Here is a 20,415-nt window from a genome sequence, read left to right on the forward strand (position 1 = left end):
ACAAGCAATCACTAAATGGTGTTGGGGATCCATGAAGTACTCTCTGTTATGGTGGAGGCCCATGGTTCTCAACGTTCACCCTACAAGTGCCCGTGTAGCCATCTAGAGGGCTTGTACCCCATATAGGGAGACCAAACCCCAAATGGAAACCCACCTGCAATCCTGCAGAAGATCCATTGCGTCCCCTTTCTCGGATATTTTCCTTCACGCGATTCTGAATCTCATTTTCATCCAAGACAAGGAGAATCCTAATCTTCCAAGATCTAAAATTTATAGCACCATCCTACCAGTCTTCTACCTATCATCTACAAGCTGCCTGAGTACTGAAATTTTAGGTTGGTCAAAGGCTAATCTTCACCAAAGCTCTGAATACATGTTGAAACTCCATAGCATGTGCAATAGAACACAATTTTATGATCTGATAATTACTTCCTAATTATTTTCAAACAGTGTTTCTCATGCTACTGATATCAATGAATAATTACACACAGAAAATCTCAACTGTCAATGCAACAGAAACAATAAAGATCACAGAAAGATAGCCATGCACAATAGACACAATAGTTTTCCCCTAGGAAAGCCAATTCGGGAGAAAACCCAGCAATCTTTTCTTGAGGAGAAACTGTCTTTTCAGCAAGGTTTATAAATCAGAATTGTCTAGAAATTTGTGCCAATATTACTAGACAACTTTCCAGTCAAACTTTGTCAAAATGTTGTTGGTAAACACTAGTCAAATCAGTCGAAAGTGAACTTGGAAAACTACAGTCAACTCATTCAACAGCCTGTGGTCATGCTCAGTCAACTGTGGCCAAACTCGGTCAATTGATTGTGGTCAACCTACAATCAAACTCGATCAAATTTCCTGTTGTCAAACTCGGTTAACTACAATCAACTATGGTCAAAGTTTGCAGTTAGCACTGGCCAAAAACCCTTGGACATGCAGCTATACAGACTGGTCAAACTTGGTCAACTCCTCACATGTGTGGCCTCCAAGAGCAGAGATGAATATGATAGACAACAAATTCCTCCTTCATCGAATTTTCCTCTACTAGAAAAGATTGAATGACCTTACTATGTTGATGAGTGTCTCCTCACATGCACGTGTATTTAAATAGAGATCTAATGTTCAGTGGAGACCCATTAAAGAAGCCCCTCATCACAAGGAACCCCTTCACTTATTCAGCCTACATTACAACTCAACATTAGACTAGAATTGTTTATTCCAGTGTTGGGTAAAATCCCCATTAAATAAACAAATCAAACCCCCTCTATAAAAAAATAGATCATCCCGGAGCAGGAAAGGTGAGAATGATGGGCTAATCTCCCTTACACAGACACCAAAGCCATTCACCCCTGGCCAAATCAGCACGGCCCCATGAGTGAATGTAATATTCCCCCCTAGTCAAATCAGCATGACCGCATGGGAGAATGTCTACTCGATGCGGCAAAATGTAGAAACATCAACAGTTTATTCTGCAGTTAAATTCCCATCCCGTTTAATTATTCTATGAACTGAAATTTCTATTTTAAATTTTAGTAAGTAATTTTGCTTAAGAATCACAAGGAAGTAATCTACCTAGTGTTGAAACAGAGATTTTAAAAATTAGGGTTAGATTTTTTACACTACCACCTAGGCCACATCACTAGATGTCTATATGCATGTATTTTTCCTCTATCTCTTGTTCTATAAATGAGACTTCACCACTATGTTGGTTAGATAGTTGATGTTTTGAGCTATTGCAAGAGTTTCCAGAGAAGATAGATGTGATTTAGAGTTCAGATTTGTGTTACTTTCTATTTCCAATAGTATTTGTAGATTAACGTACATAATTACTACTGTTTTAATTGGAGCTTTAAGTTTTAGGCTACCTAGGTTTTAGTTTAATTTTATTAAGTTCAAAATCTTCTTACTCTGGTCTGAAACTTTTAACATTATTTTGATATCAATTTCGCCATTACTTTTCTATTTACCACAACCAACCCAAATGTATATATAAAGCAGGAGATTTTAGGATGTAATATTTACTTTGTTACATACAACCATCAATATATTAACACTTCAATGACCAAATATTGTCTTAAGGGTTATCCTTTATGCCAGCATCCCTTATTTGTGTCCCCAGGTCCGTCCTAGGGGGAGATGCTGGAGTTGTGTTGGGTCATTCACTAAGATTGCCTTGTGTCCTAAGTTTCCTAACCCATGAATGGAAGTCCTTGTGGTCCTAGTAGGTTACATGCATAGACCCCATCTGGTTGACTTGTGACCACACTTGATATCAGTGGGGGTTCCCTAAGGGTACCATGCTTATAAGGTTGGGGTGGACAACAATTTGACATGAAGACATATTTATAAGAGGCATCTAACCTCATTTGTACACATCAAAGCATAAAGTCTTTTGATTATTGTTTGATCATTATATCTTTAGGGTATTTTACTGCACCCACAGAATTTCTTCTGTATTATATGTTTAACTGGAATAAGCTTATTAATAATCACTATGTTTATGCACTAGCATTTATCACATAAGAATAAAAACTTTGGCTTAGTAAAAATTATGAACTATAATACAATATCAAGTAGATAGGATAATTTTGTAGCTGCCACCAAAGCCATAAAAAGAATCTCTTCTTTTTGGATGCTTATTATGGAAATGTACAACTAAACAACGTGATTGAAATATTTATGCTATACAGTCACTACTCAGACTCAATAGAATGAATCCAAATCAGTACAAAATGTAAATTGCTATCTTAACATCCTCGCCTTGATTAAAGGTTTTATTTTTCTATCTGTATTACAATGCAGGTAATAACTACTGTAAATGTTACGTCCAATCATAAAGCTACATTTTAAGACAGTATAGCTACCAAATCATGGGAAATAGGCATTACATATTTTGTTTTTTTAAACTGTATAACAATCCAAGCAATAACTACTGCAAAATATGGTATTCAATCATCATAAAGCTACATAATTTAATACAGTATAGCTAACAGAACCTAGTAAATGGACAACAAAGAAAACCTATAATCCATTGGGATCCAAATAGTCTACAAATTATCAAGCAACAAGCTAGAAGTTAGAGAAATATCAACACTACTATTAATACCTTTGGTAGATAAGGATTCTCCACATCGTCAAATGCCTTGCGAAGGATCCACTTCTCAATGCGCCCAAGATCAGGCCGCACCTATCACAATTTTCAAGCTCTAATTAGCCAATATCATCAAGACACAAATCCATTTATTATAGTGAATGTCATCTCAATACAGAATAAGCACATAAGACTTGAAGCTGGGACCATATTATCGACAACTAAGGAACCTGATAAAGGCAAGTATGAATTGCAAGTATTGACTTAGGTGATGTGGTAATAAAGAGATGCCCAACACAACAAAGATGCATGAGACACTCATGAGAAGTGGAAGGAGAGAAAAAGAAGATTCCACCAAATTTAAAATGACCAACCCTCAACTATGATTTTATTCAAAAGGAACTGTGCATATAATCACAATGCAACAATATGGTGAGTAGTTGCACCTACAAAATTTAATGCAGATCATTTTAACAACAATCACACTTATATTCCTACAACTATCATCTTACCTAGACTTAAAAATCCTATAGTGCAAATATTTTATGGCGTATATTGATTGTACTTAATCATCCTGGCTCACATGCCCTGAGCAAAAAGGCAGCCTAAAATACCCTCAAATCTAGGATTGGCCTTTCTCACCAGAACAAATTTAGCAAAACAGACTCCTGAGAGCTTTGGCCTACATTGTTCAACTACCAGAAAAACAATGAAAGAAGTCTAAAAAGATTGTGTGAGACCATGTTTTCCAAACATAACACTATTTTTTGATAACAGAGATGGAAGGAGGGTTCAAGCACTAGGACAGTTGACTCCCTCAAACCACCAACACATCTACTTCGATCTCCTCGGGGGGTGAAGAAAATGAGAATTCATCAGACCCAATTTCTTCTCAATGTCTTTAGCACTTGAAAATCCCAAGTAGCTTGAACTCAATTAAGAGATTCAAGAACCTTCTCCACATTCCAAAAGCTGAGAACGGTCAATTTCGTGGTGGGAGGATGCTATAACACAAACAACATCGATCCATTACCTCTATTATGTGTACGTACCATAAAATTATGAAAGATGAACTAGAGCAACCTCAATTCAGCCCGTTTCAAAAAGGATTACAAGCCCATGTTGCTAAGTTTCAATAGTTTCTAAAGGTCGATGAAATGCAGCAAGCACAAGGGGTCCAATTGTGAGCTAGGCTTAGCTAGATTAAGTCCAGCAAGATGACCACACAAAAAAAAATCTTCAAAGCCCTAGCAAAAAAGGAGGCAACCAAAAATATTGTAGGACTCAAAATGGATCAAGGGCACCCAACCAAGCAAGAAGACACCAAATAAGAGTTCATGAATCACTAAAACATGGTTTTCCAATTGCAAGGCCTCATAAATGTGTAAGATGGTCATGCAAACTCACCTAGACATGGTCCTGCATTATCTATCCAAGGAACAAGAAATATTGTGAGAGAAACAGCTGACTTTTCATGCTTTGACAGTCATTAGAGAAAATTTGAGGCCAAATATCGGCATCGAAACAAAAAAAATGCTATCAATGTCAACTTTGAAAAAACCAATCGAATTTGTAGTAAACAAACAGTATACACAGTGTTTTGTTTGATATTGATGAAGAAATATATTTGTAATAAATGTCTTGATAAATATATAGCCGATAGAATGATAGAATGATTAAATGATTGCAAATGAGGGGGGCCATTATATATACTAGTCGGAGTGCCCTTTCATATGAAGAGTCATGTCTTGTGGATAAGACACGCCTTTACACCTTTTCATATATATTATTTATTATTCGTATGTTTGTCACATTGCCGCCCTCTTAAGAAAATGATTTGTCCTCAAAGCATAATAAGCAGGATTCTCTCTAGTTGCACAAGTCGCTTATCTATTTCATGGGTTTGAATTCAGCATGTATGGGTTAGTCTTCTTCCTTGTGGACCCAACCTCTTCCCACTTTTCCTTTTAATATATATATATATATATATATATATATATATATATATATTTTTACTTTTATTTATTTTTTAATATATTTTTCTATTTTCTTTATTAAGCTAAGTCTTTTATTTTTAACCCGACAAATATCCTATCCTGGGGTGGTTGCCTGATACTTGTAAAATCTGTACTAGAAAGTGTCCGTCTATTGGCTTTCTATCACACATGTTCCTAAGGGCATTTTCAATAACATCCGCAAGATTAGCTACAGCTTTCTATGGATAGGCTTTTGAGCAAAGCCAGGAATGGCACTAGTTAAATGGACTAGGAAGAGGGCCATAATTTTCATCCCCACTCAGCCTATCTTCCACCCTCAAATTAGTCGCCATTTGACGTCCACAACCAACACAAATTTTCAGATTTTACTATCAGCAACTAGCCTCCCTCTCAACAACTGAAGACTGTCACTCTGGTATGTAGGCAGATATGGTTCACTGTTCACTGTTTTAGAAGAAGGTAGCTTGTTGTAGGTTTTCTTGTCAGCTGAAGGTTTCACTGTAGGTTCATAGGCTTTGATACCATGTAGCAATTTAGAGATCTGTAGCCCATCCCAGTTTCAAAGGTTTCTGCATGTAGTTTAATGTACACATCCCCAAATGTTAGCTGATATAAAACCTATTTGCAAATTATTTTGAAACACTTCACGCTACTTCTACACTTTTCATTTTTTCCAGCTGATACAAAAATAAAATAGACAAGCACACACACGTTTTACACTGATTTTTGGCCTAACAGTGACCCTTGAAAAACCCCACAATGGGGAAAACCAGTACTAAGGAGGACTTTGTTATGTAAAAATTAGTTAGTTGTAGTTTATTACGGAAAAGGGCATGATCAAAGATCATGCCCGTTCACCAAGGGGCACCTAAGGCAGTATATAGCCAGGGTCTCTCACAAAAATGTAATCATCATTCACTTATTAATCAAATATTTACGTAATTCTGTTTATTACTGAAGTCTTTATACTTCATCTGGTATCAGAGCGAGTAAGATCGCTGCCTTCGCTGCTGTCCCATGCTACGCTGCCTCAGTCGCTGTTTGAAGCATCCAGCATCTGCGTACCCGCCGTTGTCACCAGTCCGCTGCCCCATCGCCGCCATCATTCCTGTTTCCATCGAAACCTTCCGCATCCGTCTTTCATCCGACTGTTCTCCACCGTCTCAACACCACCACCACCATTTTCTCTGTCTGCTGTCTCACTACCACTGCCGCCAATTCCCTCACGTTGTTGCCGTCTGTCCACTCTGCCCTCAACGTCCCTCACGCTATTGTCGTCTGTCCACTTTGCCCTCAATGTCCCTTCCATCGACATCCTTCACGCTGTTGACCCGTGCCGTCATTACACGCTAAGGTTGTTTCCTTAGCTGTGTCATTGTTTTTCCACGGCATATCATTTAAAATAACCCACGGAGGTTAATATATTATAACATATATTATATACAATATATAATTTATTTATATATATACATATATTATATAGTTTAAAAACTATATGTTATATAATTTAATTAATTACAACAAAACAAAAAAAAAAAAACTTATATGTCATATAATTTAATTATTTAAAAAAACAAAAAATATAGTAAAATTAAATTAAATTAAATTGGCAGACAAATATACACCCCCACAAACTCGTTCAATGTCGTCAATGTCAATGGCCGATTTCAGTAAAAGATTGATTGAATTGGAGAATAGGATTACTAGCCACTCCGATGATTTCAATAAAAAAATAGTCGACTTCGAGAGTAAGTTTATCGAGCATTCTAATGATATCAAGAGGCTTCAGGATACGACAAATCGAATAGAACTACAGCTAGGGCAGAACCAGATCCAATCCGAAATGAATCATAACCAGACCTTAGCATTGCTGAACCACTTGTGTGGAAAGCGGAATATGACACCCGAACAACTACTCCAAGAAGATGGAGGAAATCAAGAGCACAATTCATCAGACTCAATAAAATCAACAGATTCTCAAGAAAAAGTTGAATCTCCAAAAAAATCAGTGACGCCCCACCAAGGAAATAGTAACACAACTTTTTCAAATAAGCAACTCTGGGATACATTTACCAATCAACACCCTTTTTTCGCTCAACCATTAGTGACATATCAGCGAAGGGCAAAAGTCGAGATGCCTAAATTCGATGGGAACGAAAAATACAGTGTTGCATGGATGAATAAAGCAGAAGAATACTTCGAGATTTATGACATCAACGATGATGACGAAAAGCTTAGGCACGCATCCATGAAAATGGAAGGAGAAGCATATAATTGGTATATGTGGTGGAAGAAGACGACAATCGCCATCAGTTGGAGAAAATTTAAATATGCATTCTTTAAAAGATTCCAAGGTGTAAGGGAAGAAGAGTTTTTTTCAACACTCATCAAATTACGACAAAAAGGAAGTGTGGATGAGTACACTCAAGAATGGGAGACCTTAGTAACACGAGTACCTGGGTTATCAAAGTCTCATCTAATTCAATCATACATCTCCGGACTTAAAACTCATTTACAAGTAGAACTTGACCTTCATGACATTACGTCAATAGAAGTAGCAAGACGAAAAGCAAAAACTGCTAAAAAGAAATTTGCACAAACACTGTGGTCAAAACCAGAAAAAGCATATTCAAGACAAAGAATGCCCTAGTCTCTGGATTCAAATAATACAAGATATGTTCCACCACATCGTCGTGAAGGTGAAAAGTCTAATGTGGAAATACAAAGGATAAAAGAAGGCAAATGAAAACGTTGTAGTGCGAAGTGGGACCAAACATAGGTGTGCTAAAGGAAAAGAATCAAAAAACCTATACAATTGTGAAGCAACTAATGATTCAAACAGTGAGGATTCTGACATAGAAGAAACAGAAGATGCCCCAGAATTCTCACCAGAATTAGATGATGGAAGTATTCCGCAAGTGTCACTATTAGCTATGACAGGTATATCACAACCTCAGACTTTAAAGTTGAAAGGACATATAAAGAAGAACAACGTAGTGGTTCTCATCGACTCTGGTAGTACACACAATTTTTTAGATGCAACCGTGGCAAAGAGACTCAACATTTTTTCATTTCCCTTACCAAACATGAAGGTAATGGTAGCTGATGGTAAGAAGATTGAAAAGGTAGGGAAATGCCATAAGGTCAAATTGCAGATTCAAGACTTTAATTTAGAATCTTCGTTCTTCACTGTACCATTAGGTGGAGTAGATGTGATCTTAGGTATCCAATGGCTACGAACTCTAGGCATTTATGCTGCCAACCATCAAGTACAATTCATAAGATTTAAATGGGGAGGTCAGAGGTACAAATTACATGGATTCCAAGCACCAGAGAATCAAGTTGTATCATCATCTCAAATGATGAAGATGATTCGAAAAGGAGCACCTGCTTATGTAGTACAATGTCACCAATTAGAAATGTTATCTGCAAATATGATCAGTGAAGAGTCACCAGAGATACAAGATCTAATTCAAAAGCATGAAAAAGTATTTCAAGACCTGCCTATGAAAATGCCTCCTAACAGGGAAATTGAGCATACAATAGAAGTCAAAGCAGGGTCAGACCCCGTCAACATTAAGCCGTATCGATATCCACATCACCAAAAGACGGAAATTTAGAGATTAATCCAAGACCTTTTAAAGTGTTGGATCATCTCGAAAAGTAAAAGTCCATATGTTGCTCCAGTGGTATTGGTAAGGAAGAAGGATGGTTCATTCAGGCTATGCGTTGGTTATAAAGGATTAAACAAAACAACAATTAAAAATAAGTTCCCAATCCCTTTTATTGACGAAATGTTGGATGAGCTACATGGCGCAAAATACTTCTCAAAATTGGACTTAAGGTCAGGCTATTATCAAATCAGAATCAGGTTGGAAGACATACCAAAAACGGCATTCTGAACACACGAAGGTCACTATGAATTTAAAGTAATGTCGTTTGGGTTAACCAATGCACTAGTGACATTCCAAGCCACTATGAACGAATTATTTCGTCTACATCTTAGGAAGTTTGTATTAGTATTCTTTGACGATATTTTAATTTACAATGAAATTTGGAAGGAGCACTTACAACATCTGTATAAAGTTCTTACACTACTAAAAGAGCATCAGTTCTACGCAAAAAAATCCAAATGCACCTTCAAGAAGGAAGAAGTAGAATACCTTGGACACATTATATCCCATGAAGGCGTAAAAGTGGACCCTAATAAAATCAAAGCTATAAAGGAATGGACCAAACCAGTTAATGTATCCAAGCTAAGAGGGTTCTTAGGTTTGACTGGGTATTACCGAAGGTTTATTAAAAACTATGCACATATAACTACGCCTCTAACAAACCTTTTAAATAAGAATTCATTTCTATGGGATGAGGAAGCAGGAAGGTGTTTTGAAGAATTAAAGGAAGTTATATCTAATGCCCCAGTATTGGCAACTCCAAATTTTTCTAAACCATTTATCATCGAGTGTGATGCTTCCGAATTCGGTATAGGTGCAGTGTTGATGCAAGAAGGGCATCCAATAGCTTTTGAAAGCAGGAAGCTCAATAAAAGAGAATGTCTCAAGTCCACGTACAACAAAGAAATGCTCGCTATTATGCACGCACTGGCTAAGTGGAGGCAATATCTTTTGGGAAGTAAGTTCTCCATTCGGACAGACCATAACAGTCTCCAGCACCTCCTTCAACAAAAAACACTTTCCGAAGAACAACAAAAATGGATTGAAAAAATTGTTGCCTTTGACATAGAAATACTACATAAAAGGGGAAAAGACAATGTAGTAGCAGATGCCCTATCCAGGAAAGATGAAGAGCCAACATTACCTGCAATCTCGATTATTGTTCCTGAATGGCTTAACGAGATTCAAAGTGAGTATGCCAAGGATCCAAAAATAACGGTGATAATCAATAACCTTCCCAACAACTCAAAGTTTGAATGGAAGAATGATATTCTATGGTACAAGGGAAGAATTTATCTAAACACAAATTCCAAGTTTAAAGTTAAGATACTCAAGAAGTCACATGATTCACCGTCAGCCGGACATGTAGGATTCTTTAAGACTTACTACAATGCATGTCAATCATTCTTTTGGAAAGGGATGAGTCGCGATATTCAGAAATACGTAGCAGAGCGTGACACATGTCAAAGGAATAAAAGTGAAAATATTATGACCCCTGGATTACTTCACCCTTTAAACATTCCGAATCAGAAATGGGAAGAAATTTTGATGGACTTTATTGAGGGATTACCCGTATCAGGAGGCAAGGACAATATTTTCATAGTGGTCGACAGAGTCACCAAATATGCTCACTTTATGGCAATAAAGAAATCATACTTAGCTAAACAAATCGCTGAAATATTTTGCAAAAATGTATATAAATTACATGGTTTTCCGAAAGTCATTGTGAGTGATAGAGATGCCAAATTCAAGGGTAATTTCTGGTAGGAGTTGTTCAACCACATAGGAACCTACCTAAATATGAGTTCCAGTTATCACCCTCAAACAGATGGACAAACAAAGGTTGTCAATAAATGTTTGGAGGCCTACCTACGTTGCTACGCAACAGAAAAACAAAATAAGTGGGCTCAATGGTTGCATCTCGTTGAGTGGTGGTATAATTCTACTTATCATACGTTAGCAAAAATGATGCCATTTCAAGCTTTGTATGGATATGAGCCCCCAAAATGGAAGGATTTAGCTATTGTCCAGACAAATCTACCTGCTACTAAAAATCAACTAGAAGAAACCCAAAAAATCGTCCAAATACTAAAAGAAAACTTGAATAATGCAAGGAATCGTATGAAGCAACAAGCGGACCGAAACAGAACCGAAAGAGAATTTGAAGTTGGAGAATGGGTGTTTGTCAAGCTCCAACCATACAAACAATTGTCCTTAAAACAGAAAGGAAAAAATAAATTGGAACCAAAGTTCTATGGACCTTATTAGATCAATAAAAAGATCAGCCAAGTTGCATATGGTTTAAGCCTTCCAGAGAAAAGTCATGTTCACAACGTCTTCCATGTCTCCTGCCTTAAAAGGGCACTAGGCGACCATCAATCAGCGCAAACAACGCTTCCATCCCTGGATGATGAAGGAAGGGTCATTCTAGAACCAGAAGGTATTTTATCTACTAGAGAAAGAAAGCTTCGACGTCGTACAATCAAGGAATACTTGATTAAGTGGAAGGACTTACCAGAAGAAGAAGCTTCTTGGGAGACTGAAGCATTTTGTCAACAACATCCATCGTTACGTATGCTTTGAGGACAAAGCATTCTTTCGAGAGGAAGGCAATGTTATGTAAAAATTAGTTAGTTGTAGTTTATTAGGCAAAAGGGCATGATCAAAGATCATGCCCGTTCACCAAGGGGCACCTAAGGCGGTATATAGCCAGGGCCTCTCACAAAAATGTAATCATCATTCACTTATTAATAAAATATTTATGTAATTATGTTTATTATTGAAGTCTTTATACTTCAGACTTCTAGCTTATTTCAAAAAAAAATATTATAGCATTAAAACATCACGCAAGGGTAATTATCTCTCCCTTGATATTTGAGCCAGAATTCATAGCAATTCGTGCCACTGCTTCAGCTTCCCAAATCTAGAAATTTGTGCCACTGACAGACCTGTCAGTACTCAAATTTTGTGCCTCTCAGTCAGCAATTCGCTCCAATAAATTCGGGCCTCTGACTGATAAATGTTTCCCTTGACATATATGCTAGAAACTTCTGCAAACACCTTGGATTTAGTGCCTCTGCTCCTAGAATTTCGGTTATGGTTTTACCTTGATTTCTGCACTGGTTTAGCCCTTAAATATCGACCAGTTCTCAGCAGCTGTCAGACCTTGTAACTCGGGCCTGTCTCTGACTTAGCCAAAGCTGAAATACCTCTGTTGTTCTCCTCAAACTCCATGTAGCCCTTCTCCTCAAGTTGTGTGCTCCTCCCAGGCATAGAAATTCAGGTCTGCTGCTGTAGATATCAATGTTTTAAAACTCTCGGGTTCGGAACCAGCTGAGGGTCGGCTTCGACTTCGACTCGGTATCAACTCGGCCGGTTTGATTTCAATGACTCGGTCATTGTTAAAAATACATTAGATACTTTTTTTTTATGAAAAAACATAATTTTAAAGATTTTCATTCATGTTTCCAAACACAAAGCATTAGAATATAGAGAGAAGACAACATATGATCAAAGTAGGCTCATGAATATATCCATTACATCAAAATGTCACCCAGTGCACTGTACAATACATACATGATATAGAGATCAAAACAAAAACACATAACCAAGAAGGCTCTAAATGGCCTCTATAACAAAAGTAAATTGTAAAACATCACTAGTCACCAGTACTACTGGCTACTGCTAGAGAAGCCAACATCATCTGGCTTAGACTCTAAATTACAATCAGATAGGGAAATCCATGGCTCCTCCTCCTCCTCATCACCATCTCCAACTACAACTGTAGAAGTAGTACACTAGCAGGCGCAGCAGCTGCACGTTGAGATAGACGAGATATGTGCCTCCATCATGGTTGGGTAGAGGAAGTGCCTGCAACTCGAGGACTTGGGGCTAGGCCTGGTACAAGTGGACCTGCATTCAACTGAACATTATGTTCAACTAATGCCTCCATCTGTAAATCCAAATCAAGACCAATATCCTCATCATAATCAAACTCTGTTGGACGACTCTCCACTACCCAATCTGATGTTGGATCAATATCTTTCAACACAATGGGATCTGTATGCGGGCTTTTGTTCAGCAATTGGTTGTGTCTTAGTTGGAGGTTGTATTGGACATAGACTAGATCATTTAACCGTTTTTGTTCCAAATGGTATCTCTTCTTCGTGTGAATCCTCTCAAAGATACACCAATTGCACTCACACCCAGTAGCTCTGCAAGTTCTCAAAATACGGATTGCAAACTTCTGCAATTGAGGACAATGGCTACCAAAAGCCTCCCACCATTGTGTTGCAAAAAACATAGTTGTGTAATGAGTTAGCTCAACAAATTATATCCAACTTTCAAATTATAAACAATTTAACAAAATAAGAATTTGAAAATTGAAATTTTTGTTTACCTGGCTCATCTGCTTCCCTTGCAATCCTTGTTAGGTTCTTGCCAAAGGTACCTGTGGCTCTGCTGAAACAAGTGATCTGTCGGTGTATCTCCAACTGATCACTCTCCTTAGGGACCATGCGGTCAATGCAGTCAATCAATCCATCTCTAACCTCCCCAGTCAAAGCTTCTGCCTCCAGAGCTTTATAATGATACCTTGGGTTCAGAAAAAACCCAACTGCATGTATAGGGCGATGGAGTTGATTGTTCCATCTTTGATCAATGATTTCCCAAATGGACCCATACTTAGCCACTCTATCCTTGTATATTTCCTTTATTTGCTCCTTTGCTTGATCCATAGCCTCATAAATGAAGCCCATAGCCAATCTTTCCCCATCCACCAACCGCAACACCTTAACCAATGGCTCAACAACCTTCACAATCTCTGCTGCCTTTTTCCAAAATATTTCTTCATTAACTTTCTTTCTCACATATTTGCATCCTGTTGGCAAGACCATTGACATTTATTCCATTCATCAGTGGAAAACAACCTTTGCAAGTTTCTATGTTGGGAAAGCATAGATTGCAATGTCAAAAAATGAGTTGCAAATCTAGTGATGGCAGGCCTAATAATATCCCTGGCCCCTGTGTGTTTCCTCATCAGGCTCAAAATCCATGAGTGATTGTAGATATATTTTGTTATGCTTTTGGCATGCTCTACAGTGTTCTTGACGCAATCTATTTTGCCAATATCCTCAAGCATAAGGTCTATGCAATGTGCAGCACATGGGGTCCAAAAGATGGTTTTGTGATTTTCCTCTAACATTTTACCAACAAGAACATAGAGGCATTATCTGTGATGATTTGAACAACATTAGCCACCCCCACCTCTTCAACGACCTCATCCAAAAGTTGAAACAACAAGTGAGCATCTTTCACCCTACCAAATGCATCAACTGATTTTGGAAACATGGTTCCCTGTCGACAAAATATAAGAAAGTTTATGATGGTACAGTTCCTTTGATCAGTCCATCCATTTGACATGATAGTACATCCTGTTTTTTCCCATCAACTTTCGAAATCTTTCAAATATTCATCAATGGAGGAAACTTATTTTCGCAAAAGAGATCCCCTAAACTCATGCATAGTAGGGCCTTTGAAGCCCTTTTCAGCAGCAAATATGGCATCAAACATAGGTTCATAATATGGTAAACGAGAAGCATTGAAGGGGATATCAACATCATACCACCTTCTAGCTATGTAATCACAGGCAGTCTCTCTCAATTATTTCTTCCAATGGCCATCTAAAGTGGGTTGCATTTGACCTCTATTAGCTTGAGGACCATGTGCACTATCAAAGGGAGAGGAGGGTGTGAAATAACTTTTGATATCACCCTTCTTTTTCATTTTACCCTTACCCTTTTCTTGAATAGACTCCAAAGAGGGAGGAACATAGCGAAAGGGGTTGGATGCATCAGTGCAAGGAATAGATGAAGAGCCCTCATAATCAAAATTGGGGTTGGCAACCATAATTTGTTTTATACTCCTCTTCCTCCCAATTTCAGCCTCTATTTCATTTTGCCTAGCTTTTTCTTCCTCAAACTTGTCAAACTTATCTAGCAACTCCTTCCTAATCTCCCCAATTTGTTCTGATGGTGCTTCACATGGAGTAATTTGGCCTCTAATACCCGCCAAGTGTTGTTTCAGCCAATGAATGCCCCCTCCACCTCCCTTAACTTTTCTACGACAAAATTTGCAATGCATTTGATTATCAATAATTTCAGCATATGCCTGAGCAGCATATTTCATTCTAGGAGCCATTTTCTGATATTTGGACTTGGAAATGAACGGAAAAAATCTGAAAATGAAAACAAACAAAAAAACAATGCTTCAATGTTCATCTCTTTTACAAAAATTACTCTTTTCAATTTCCAGATTTGCACAAAAACAAAAAAACAAAAACAAATTTTAGAAGTGAAGAAAAACATACCTCTAGGCACAAACCACCTCCTTAATGCTGCTCCAACAAACCAACTCCTCAATGCTACTCCAATGGTTGCCCAAGAAGCTCCTCACTGCTGCTCCAATGATTGCCTAAGACTCCTCACTGCTGCTCCAAAAACAAACTCCACAACTCTTCACAAACTCCTCACAAATTCTCACGCAAATGCAATGAGATAGTTGTGAGGAAATGTGAGGGGGTTGCGTAGCTTTTATAGGCTTGAGAGAGGCAGATGGCCTTAAAGAAAACCTAAAACCAAATTAGAATTATGTTTGGGGTTTGATTTTCCCTCCAAAACAAGTCATTGGGCGTCATTGGTCAGTTCAGTCAGTTTAACACAAAGTCCGCCGAGCCAGTCGTTTGTTACCGAACTGGTCAAGTCCGTGACCGGTTCGGTAACAAACCAGTTACCGAACCGGTTTTCTACCGAGCCGAACCGGCCAGGTGTATGGCTCGGTTAGCTCAGCCAAATCCGAGTCGGCTCGGTCATTTTTTAAAACAGTGGTAGATATCTCCTTTCAGCTATGGCAATCTCAGCCTCCTCTTTTTGCTCCTTGCTCTTTTCTCCAAAATGCGCATGAAGAATGAATGAGATCTATGCCTTTTCTCTCCCTTCTTAGCTTCATTAGGTAGGAGAAGTTAGAACCCTAACCCTTTTGATCAAGCACTGAGATCTAATCTCAACCCTCTAAATCAATGGCAGAGATCATTCCCTCACTTGACCCCCTTTTCATGTGGTTCCCCTCATTAATGACTCCCTAGTCACTTTATGACTTTATATTTGTACCATGTACTTTTTCTCCACATAAAATTAACTTAAAATTATAAAATGTCTTTAATATTAAAAGTACATAGTACATAAAGTACCATGAAAAGTGACTTTATCATGACTTTAATATAACTCATAAAGTCACATGCTAAAAAGGTGTTTTCAAGTGTTTTCCTAGGCAAAAAGGCCAATGCAACAGGAAACATCTCCTTGGTACATTTTTCAACACCCTATCTATTGGCTTTCTATCACACATGTTCCTAAGGGCATTCTCAATAACATCTGCAAGATTAGCTACAGCTTTCTATGGATAGACTCCCGAACAAAGCCAAGCATGGGGAATCAAGAACTCTTTTCTCTTTGCCACAGCATTGTCTGGTAGAAAATTATGGAGGTTACTAACTGGCTCCTCCCTCTAGACACAAGTCTTTGTTAGAAAATATCTCAACAAACTCTCTATTATTTATTGGATTTGCCTCCCAAACAAATCCTCGAAAGTTATCCATAATGTGGAAGGAAATGATTGCATCTTATCCACTCATGGGAAAATGGTTTGCTTGGGAAATAGGCAATGGAACACAAGTTCAGATTGGCAAGGAACTGTGTTATGGAGTCAGTAACTATTATTTCCTATCCCCTCCGTTGTTTCAAAGACTAGAAGCAAAAAAAAAAATCATTTCTCAAATGTCACGACGCGAATACCCAACGTGTTGGTTATAGCACGCTGGAAATCAACCCAACTCCTAGGTTTGGAAGGCGACATCGCATTGGAATGGGAAAGGTACATCCAATAGCTTACACAAAACTTTATTATTCTTATACCTAATTCCCCGAACTCACTTTTTGGTCTAAAAATCCCAAGATGGGTTCTTTCACTGGTAAGTTGGGTTACAATGCAAAGGTTGAAGAGGAATTCAAGGGCACCACACAATGGTGGTGGAAAGCCATCTGGAAGGTCAATGCCCCTTTGAAATCAAAAATTGCTTCCTAGTTAGCTATTAATAACAAACTCCTCACCTGGGAATTCCTTTCCTCTCGAGAATGGCAAGGCCTTAGCAGATGTCTACAATCTGAGTTGCTCAACATTTTTTCATCAAATGTTCCTATATATCTCAGGTATACTCTCACATACAGCGTGAATTCTCTCATAAAGCACATTGGATCTCCACTTTTCTCGAAGAATGCTTCAGACAATGGTTGTTAGAAAAACTTGTCTGTTCCTTCTCCAATATGCCCTACATTCTCATTGTTGATCTTATAAGTGCAATAGATACAAGCACAAATTCCTGAAACTGATAATTACTTCTAATGATATTGATATTCTCTTGAATGCTTCCAATTTATCATTAAGCAATTATACCTTAGAAATTCAACTATATAAAATAGTAGGACAGTAGAGATAACAATAAAACAATGATGCACAAAGACAACACAAATTTTACCCAGGGAAAACCCTCTTTTAGGGAAAAACTCAGCAACCTTTTCCTTAGAGAAATTATTCAATTCAACAAGAGATACATTTGATATTTCCAGTCAAAAATAAAGTCGAAAAAGCGAAATCCTTTGTTCTTCCTCTATATGATGGAGACTAAAATAAGCTTCTTATTGTTGCAACCAATGATTTAGCTTCAAGCAATCAATCTCACCTTGATATGTCTTGATGTTCACATTTTCTTCAATTTTGAATAAGGACTACGAATGGTTTATGGCAGTCGAACTAGGTTTATCAATTCCAAGTTCTTTCTTTGGCTCCTCCTTTGTTTCTTCCTGATCCCCTAATCTCCCTTCTAACCAAGCCTCTGCGTTAGAACCCCCATCTTCTCTGAATAGCCCGAGCTTATTGGTCAGGGCCACCATGAGGAGGCTCACATTTTGGTTTATATATGCAACTTGTACTTCCAATCATGGAAACCTCTACTCTCGGGATCAAGAGGACTATTTGCATATTTGTCTGCCATCACTAGGGATTCATGACTTTTGGCTTAACCGATCTAGATCCCTTGCAAATCCCCAAAATATACCCAAAGAGCCTTGCTCTGATACCAATATGGTCCGTAAATTGCCACAAATATTCTACTGGACAATTCGTCACAACAAATCTACTAAAATATATTAGAAATCTGAAATCTACACTGCAAGGATTTATTTCTCCTTAGATTTCTAGATGTATTAATTATTGTTTATTTTGTATGCACGCAAATTATAATTATGCAAAACATAGAGAACAGCGAAATAAAAACTCACAAATCACAATTGACACAAGATATATCCTGGGAAACCATCTCAAGAGAAAACCTAGCTAGAAGTTGGGGCTGCTCTACTCTCTTTTTCTGAATGGAAAATGGATGCAAGTACAAAGACGTGAGGCTTGTGGCACATGGTCTTCTACAATTCACAAATCCTCTCTATTTTCCCTCTCCCTATCCTTCATGGCTACTTCGTTCATTTATGGAATAAAATGCTCTAGAATAGAATGGAACCCATTTTCCTCCTAGCGGCTTGGTTATAAAACAACCCAATAGCCTACTACTAGTTAAGTTTGACTCCAACTCTTCGCTAAAATTACAATATGGACTCTTCTACAGTCTTCTTCAATGTGATCATGTGGCTAGCCCTTTTGCCATGAATAATGGAGGCTTATGTGGCATCCTCTTGAATTATGGTGGTCAAAACAGGAAGGTCAAGTTTCGAGTGACATAACTTTTGCATGTGGACTCTGATTGAGGTGATTCTTGTGTCGTTGGAAACATCTCTATCCGTAGAATAGCCTAAAGAGGTGTTATGCTTAAGCAAAAAAGATTTATCCCTGAAAAATGCCATTTGTTACCCAAAAATGCTTCCAAAAGTTTTCAAACCCCAATTTGCCAAACTAGGTCCCAAAGGTAAAAATGATCCTGTAAGTTGATTCCTCCACTTTTTCCATTTTAAAAGCATTAAGATTGATGACAAACAATATAACAATCAAATTTGGATTAAATGGAGGCAGTCTTCACATTCAGCTGATGTATCCTCCACCCCATCTCTAAACCAATGGAAATAACCACCCTAATATATGCATATCTAGCAACAGGAGCAAAATTATCTTCATAGTCTACTCCCTCCTAGGAGAACCATCTCGCCATGAACCTCGCCTTATACTTCTCGACACTATCACCTACTGCAGTTTAATCTTATAGATCCATCAATAAGTGATCAATGATTTTCCCTCAGGCCTTAAGTACAATCTTCCATCATCATTCTTCATCATGGAATTTTTCTCCTCCACCATGGGATCCCTCCAAACCTGTTGGTCGATTGCCTCCTCAACAATAGAAGGCACGAACTCAATGATGTTGCTCATCAAGGCCATGTAGCTGTGAAATCTCCTCGTCGATCTACCCTCCCTGAAAGAGCTGCTAGGAGCCTCCATATGCTCACCAACAATCCTCAATGTGTGGTCAACCCATCTCAGCCTCCTCCCAATAGAGCTCAAAGGAACATCTTGTTCCTCCTCCTAACCAAAACATTGTATCCCTATTGTTGGAGTCATTGATCACTCAGTCTTCAGAGATTCTTTCTCTCGATCCTCTACCATTGTCCGATCCATCCTCCTAAAGATCTTACCTTCCAGAAATCTAACATCCCTGTTGACCATTGCCTTCATTCACATTGGAATGTCCACCCTGTAGGCCTTTAAAATATTGTCGTATTGAACAAAAATGCCTTTCTTTGTTGAGGGATCCAACTTAGTCCCCTTTTCTGAAGATATGTGGACATAAACTAGACAAACAAAGATGAGAAGGTGGCTCACCTCCAATTTCACTCATATGAAAGACTCCTCTAAAGACTTGTCCTTCAAAATCTTACGAGGACACCTATTCTACTGTGAATTATATGGCACTGTCAACTTCTTTTTAATTCCTACTTCATTGCAGAAATTCTTGAACTCATTGGAGGTGTACCTACCCCCATTGTCTGATCTGAGGACCTTAATCTTCATCCCCATCTGGTTCTCCACAATAGCCTTAAACTCCATAAACCCACTAAAGACCTCATCCTTAGCCTTTAAGAAGCATATGCATGTCCTCCTAGAGAAATCATCAATGAATATCACATAATAGAAATACCCCGTCACAGACTCCATTGGCATAGGACTGCACACATCTAAATGTATCAAGTTAAACACACCCTTAAACCTACTCTCGTTGCTTGAAAATGCAACCTTGACATACTTACCAAGTGCACATCCCTTGCACACTCCATCCTGCTCTACACTGAACTCTAGAAGACCAGTGACCATCTCCCATAACAATGGTAAAGCTCTCTAGTACAAGTGACTCATCCTCCACTGCCACAACTCACACAAGTTGTCACTGCTACGCACTAGGGTTCACACAAGTTACCCTCTCTGACCTCCAATCACTCTCCTCGAGCAAGGTCAAATCCTCTTGCCCTGACAAGTACCTATCCATTTGTAAGGTTGACCTCATAATCCTTGTCCTAAATAGCCAATACGGAGTAA

At 38.2% G+C, this 20,415-nt stretch overlaps 1 protein-coding gene across 1 annotated transcript in view; it reads right to left on the reverse strand.

Moving 5' to 3' along the window:
• LOC149258392 (asparagine synthetase [glutamine-hydrolyzing] 2-like) overlaps positions 1 to 20,415 on the reverse strand; it is a 300,044-nt gene that overhangs the window by 62,989 nt on the left and 216,640 nt on the right. Inside the window, exon 11 of the mRNA XM_089415256.1 lies at positions 3,111 to 3,191. Within this exon, the coding sequence (XP_089271382.1) occupies positions 3,111 to 3,191 (81 nt within the window). The remainder of the gene's footprint in view (positions 1 to 3,110; positions 3,192 to 20,415) is intronic.

Source organism: Pinus tabuliformis, chromosome 6 (assembly GCF_031772625.1).
Source record: "Pinus tabuliformis cultivar Carrire ecotype Pingquan chromosome 6, CPIR1, whole genome shotgun sequence".
NCBI classification, from domain to species: Eukaryota; Viridiplantae; Streptophyta; class Pinopsida; order Pinales; family Pinaceae; genus Pinus; species Pinus tabuliformis.